At 37.5% G+C, this 6000-nt stretch overlaps 1 protein-coding gene across 1 annotated transcript in view; it reads left to right on the top strand.

Annotated features, from left to right (window-relative positions):
- The window catches only part of macrod2 (mono-ADP ribosylhydrolase 2), a 531158-nt gene extending 525665 nt beyond the window's left edge, over positions 1-5493 (top strand). Inside the window, exons 17-19 of the mRNA XM_079635368.1 lie at positions 1810-1857; positions 2712-2786; positions 4553-5493. Coding sequence (XP_079491494.1) covers positions 1810-1857; positions 2712-2786; positions 4553-4584 — 155 coding nt within the window. The 3' untranslated portion in view covers positions 4585-5493. The remainder of the gene's footprint in view (positions 1-1809; positions 1858-2711; positions 2787-4552) is intronic.
- Positions 5494-6000: the final 507 nt, after the last annotated feature.

A 6000-nucleotide genomic window follows, 5' to 3' on the forward strand; every position in this document is an offset into this window, starting at 1 on the left:
AAGCCAAGTCTCAATTGAGCTTGCAGGTTCACTCAAGCGACAGCCTTAACTTTCTCACTTTGGTGCTTGTCCATACAATTTAAATGCAGTGCTCATCTCAAAATAACAAAATTACAAAAGTGATGTGAAAGTCAGAATCTGTCCGGCAAAAGTCATTTCCTAAACATTCTTAAAACAAGATACTCACATAAGTGCATATATATATATATATATATATATATATATATATATATATATATATATATATATATATATATATATATATATATATACTATGTTCTAATATAATAATGTAAAATGATATTTCATGAAAAAATAAGTATTATTTGATATTAATATACAACTATTATATATGATATTATATATATATATATATATATATATATATATATATTGAATTAAGATTTTCTTACAAAAATCTTACAAAAAGCAAATGCTTTTCACTTTTTTCATGGTTTAAGCATTAACATCATTCAGTATTTTTCTATTCAAGCATAAAAAAATACCATTGGGATTTGAAAAAATAAACAGTTAATATAAAACAATATTTTTATATTTAGATACTTATTATACATATAGATATTTATAACTTAAAAACAAGACCAAAGTACTGATGACAAGCAATGCTTTTTTTGCCTCACACTGCCTCTGTAAGTGTGTGTGATTCTTTGTTTACTCCAGCTCCCCATTTGTTCAGGAATATGGAAAAAAAACACAAAGCGAGGGACAGAGAGGAGACTTGCTTCCAGAAGTGGGCGGTAATGGAAACAGCGTTTTTGAATCGTATCGCACTCAGTTTCAATTTCTCCCTCTACGGTGCCGCGAGACAAGAATGAAATGAAATCATGGCGGCGGTGTTTGCCTGTACTCTCCCTCACCTTTCCTCATCCAGACACTCTGCTGCTGCTCCATTCCTCCAATGGAAAGACCTTTTTTTCCCTTGTTCCAAACAAAAATCCATCACTTGCAGCTTTGCTCGGTTAAATCAGTAGAATTTGTGGGCTGGCCACCAGGGAGAGCGAAGCGTTTGGGTTGCTCTCCTTCTGAAAGGCTGCATTAAAACCACCGTCTGTAGTTGTTGAAACATTGCCACCGTAACCCGAAGAATTGTGGTGAAATTAGCATGAAAGTGTGTAGCATCACAGTGAAAGCAGAGGCCATGTTCTGTATTGTACGTGTAAGATGTGCCAGTGTGTTCAGAAGATGTTTGTGATTCTCATGAAGGTAAATATCGTTGTTCCGCAGACAAACGCTATTGTTCGAGTGCCCGAGACATTCTGCAGCACTGAGTTTTGTGTGTTTGCATCATCCGTGGATGTGCCGCAGGAAGGAGATTATTTCATGCTGTGGTTTGCTTTGGTATTTAGGCAGAGAGATAGAAGAGAGAAAGCTATAGAGGGAGTTTGAATTAGTTTGAGAATAAGGCTCACGCTGATATAGACTCAAGGCAGTTTCTAATTAATTTTCTATGCTTCCCCTTTCGTCTGCGTTTGTTTTGTTCCTCTTGAAGGCGAGAGGCTTTTGGACCATATTTTTCATGTTTAAATATTATGCATGGGTCTCATACCAAAGAACCATTGGCTATAAAGTAATCTCTTATTGAAGGGACTGTCTAAACACACTACACTTGGGGTGATGTATATATAAATAATCATGTTTTGGGGGATAAAAGAATGTAGTTCCTGTTCTTCCTAAAGAGGATACTGAGGAATCCAGAATGTGGAGCCAGTGTACAGTAATTGTAAAAACCAGAAGAAACGAAGGCCACAGAGAACTTAACACATTGTTTTGTGACTTTTGTTTATTTAGATCCTGTCACAACAGCAGACAAGGAGAACAACACCAGCAGCACTAAAGGTAAAAACAAAAATGTAGACTATTTTTGTGCATTTTAGTCACTTTAAATTTGAGAGGGCATGTCAAAGAGGAGGGATCCCATCGATTGAAACTCCACCACAGCTCAGTTTGACTTGTTTTTTCGACAAGACTCCAATTCAAATACATGGTGTGTTATTTTATATTTCGTACAGATGAAAGCAGAGGTGTGCGTGCATGCGTGCGTGCGTGCGTGCGTGCGTGCGTGCGTGCGTGCGTGCGTGCGTGTGTGTGTGCGCGTGCGTGCATTTTCAGATGTAAATTCATTTTTATGACCTTTTAGTTACTTTATTTGTATGAAAGTTCGATAGAGAAAATACAGGAACCAGGATCAGAGATGTCACCCAGTCATTTCTGAGCATGTGCGTTAACCACTCGGTCACGGTTCCAATTCAAATGCATGGTTTATTATTCATACAGAAGAAAGAAGAGCATGAGTGGATGCATTTTTTTTATTTGAACTGATTGAATGGACTTTTTTGCCTCTTTTTATTTTTGTGACAGTTGAGAGGCGCACGAGATAACAGGGTATTAAATGTTGCACTTCCTCAAATGCTTGCTTTTTTATTTATTGAGGATAGGGAGTTTTTTTCTGTATTTTTAGAAGAAGCTTGCACAGGTGTATCTCGTCACCCTGAGCTCTGTTGAAGCCTCTGTTGCCTCAGGCATAGCCTTTAGCATCCGTTGCATTTACTTCAGCTTGGAGAAGCACAGTAGCCAATGAGATGTCACCCAGTGGCGTCTCACTTTTAATTCTCTGATCTCGAGTCATTCATTTCCTTCTCTCTGCCTTGTTCCCTCTCATTCCCTTGTTTTCTCTGTCTCTCCTCTTCTAGTTGATGTGAAAGCCCAGGACAAGAGCTCACAAGAGCCAGACTCAACTCCAACAGACAGCAGACCAAATTCCCAAGGTAAAAGCAATAAATCCATAGAAGCTGTGAGAAACATACTCATGTAAATGTCCCAGACTCTTTCATTGTCCTCCTCATTCAACTAAAAGCACGCAACTTTTTCCACATTTCCTTCACTTCCTTTCTCTCTCATTCACTTTCTCTCTGCTGATCTGGAACTGCGGAGTGACCCTGATTTTTCAGAGTAAACGTGTTGGCATGCCTCCTTAAATTGAGTTTGATGAATTACCTGCATGCCCACCTCACGGACATTAATAAATCAAACACAAAGCGTGTGTGATCGGAGCGCAGAGATGACGCAGTGCGAGAAAGCTGATAAATCATGTGTGATAAGAGTTTTGCTGTGCTGTCATTTCGGGAACCCTGGGGTCAGCTTCCCTCTTAGGGCCGCACATACAAACTCCCAGCATGCCATTTATATTCATTCCCGTTGCGTTTGACAGGAAAATATTTAGTACAGTATCTTTATGTGGGTATCTATACAAACACAGGTATTGATTAACTATTTCAATCAAAAGAAAAAAATCTAAGTAATATTGATGCCAACATGAAATTAAAGTCAAAACAGACTTTTGCATGAAGCAGGGATGTGATTTACCGACCTGATAAGTGTGACCCACGTGAATTGCATAGATCTGAAAACATTTTTTAGTTGGGGTTATGATTGAAATCGCAAAAAGGCCTCAAACAATTACTAAATAAGCTGCAAAATGTTACGTTTTCTAATACATTTATTTCGTGCACGGATTGCTTCTGACGCCGCCGCAGGACACCCTTAGCATGTAAGCCAGGGTTCAAAACTGTGGAACTGTGTTACTAACCTGTTGCCCAGTAACTTTTTTATGCCAGTGCAAGGTTGTAAGAATGTGATATGGCTCAAAACAATCATATGAATATATAGTCTGATGCGCTGCATGTTTCAGCACAGCACTGTGTTCATGTTCCATTTACAGTAATGCTACTCTGCAGGTGCTGAGAGTTTGAGTCGCTTATAATTTGCATTTGAGAATAAAATGTGTCCCTACCATCTTTCCAAATTCGTAGTCAACAAAGAGAAGGTTTAAGGTCTCCCTGCGGTTTACGACAAAATAAAAGCTCTGTGGATTAACTTTTGATAGCAAAGAAATTAAGACAACTATAAATGTTAGTATTGTAATTGTACTGTTGTTCTGAAAAATAAAATAAAACAATAATATAATATAATACTAATTATTGTGGTTAATAATAATAATGCCAATAATACTAATGACAATTCTGTTAATACTTTTATTATAACATATATTGTATTATAATATATTATTCCTATTATTCCAAATTATGATTATTTATTATATTATATTATGAATTTACTGTACAATAGTATGTATTGCAATAGTACGATTGTGTATGAATATGTAAGAAATGTTGAATATTTTGAATAATAATAATTGTGTGTGTGGGGGGAGGGGGTCCTTCTTTTTTCTCTAGCTGATCACATGCCTGATGAAGCGTCAAGCTAACAGAACACAAAAGAGAGAGAGAGCCTAATACATTTTAAAAATATTCCTTTTGATAAAATATTTGTATGTCATGTTGAAATATGATAATGATATAATCGCGTGTGTGTGTGTACGTACATATATGGTTTGTAGTGGGTGGTTTGTAAATAGGCTCAATGTTGGTTTCATGTTGAAACGATTCTTTCAGTGTTCTGCATTAGTCCAGGTTAGTTGTTTGTTTGCTAACATGTAATTCTTCATTCTGCTTCCATGTTTGCTTTCTCCTAGACGGCCAAGGCGATGAGAGCGCACAGGAATGAGACGACAATCAGCCTCATAGGAACGAGTGCCGGCAAACTGTGTGAAGGCAAACATCACACCAATTTTGTCCCACGCCAGGGAGTCGCCCACAAGCACTGGGAAAAGAGTTGACCCCCACTTCAATTCACCATCTTTCCTTCTATTCAACCTGTATTTCCTTTCCACTTCTTCATACTGATAATAAATCAAATATATAGCTATATAAAAAGGAACAAATGAGAGTTTGAATCCGAGAGAGTGCAGGGATTGTGGAGCTGGAGGAGGGCTGCTATACCTCACTTGACATGCTGCTTGATCAATAGTTGTTGTTGTTTTTAAATATGGCATCCTGGTGCTGGATTTGAACTGGTTTAAATTAGGTAGATTGGTCAAAACACATCCCAAAATCACCCTGACACTTTTAGTTACAAGCATATTTGCAAAATTGCAATACTATACAGTAGATGAAGGCTGAATTTTCCTTCCTGCAGAGCACGGTAATGTAAGATTCAGACCAAACATGATTCGGTTTCACAGCCCTGTCCATCGATTAAGATTTCTTTTAGGTGAAAAACACTAAAATGGCTGTAAATGTGCCGTTTGCGCACGAGTGTGTGTGTATATACCGATGATGTCACTTTAAAGAGGCTTTCGCTTCGTGTTTGAGCTTCAGAACCAAGTCAGGTCAAACGAGGAGAACATCGCTTGTAATCTCCGATGGAGTGGTGACATTCCTCCCTACTGCACGCTATATAACAGAGGCGTTGAAACGACACGACGCTCGCAGAGCCTCCCTTTAATCTCTCAAACGAGCATTGATCATGTTTCATCTTCAAAGCTGCTCCGTCTACTGCGATTGCCTGTTAAAAAAAGGAAAACCTCTGTTGTGTCAGACTGACGTGGTCGTTTTTGATGAGTGCGCTAACAAATCTATTCCCTCAAGTGTATCTAGATGCATGCCAGCCTTGTTTGAAATGTTTTATTTACAGTCCCTCTCTCTCTATCGGTCTCCCTCCCTGTCACATGCATAAACAGATATCAGTTGCAAGCTCTCAATATTTTTACCAGATTGTCTCTGCATTTTCAAAAATCTGCCTTATTTCATGAGATAGGTAGTACATAATCACAAAATGGTGATGGCAAAAAAAATAACAAGCAAATAGTAAGTGTGTGGCTTTGAATGAATTAAATGCTAATTAAGATGATGAGTGATGCATTTCTTTTAAACGAATAAAAAATGTTTTTCTGTCTTTTTGTTTGGGTTTTAATTTGGTTGTTTGGTTTTCTTGCATATGATATTTTTTGGTTGATGATTAAAAAGTGTATTCAAAAGGTTAATTTACTCCTTTAAGTGGTGCCATACTGTATATCAGATGAACTTATGCCTTCATCCTTTGATGTTTGCTTTGCTATAAACAACTATGAATAAAGTTATA

The sequence above is a fragment of the Phoxinus phoxinus genome (genome assembly GCF_949152265.1).
Source record: "Phoxinus phoxinus genome assembly, chromosome: 14".
Classification (NCBI taxonomy): domain Eukaryota; kingdom Metazoa; phylum Chordata; class Actinopteri; order Cypriniformes; family Leuciscidae; genus Phoxinus; species Phoxinus phoxinus.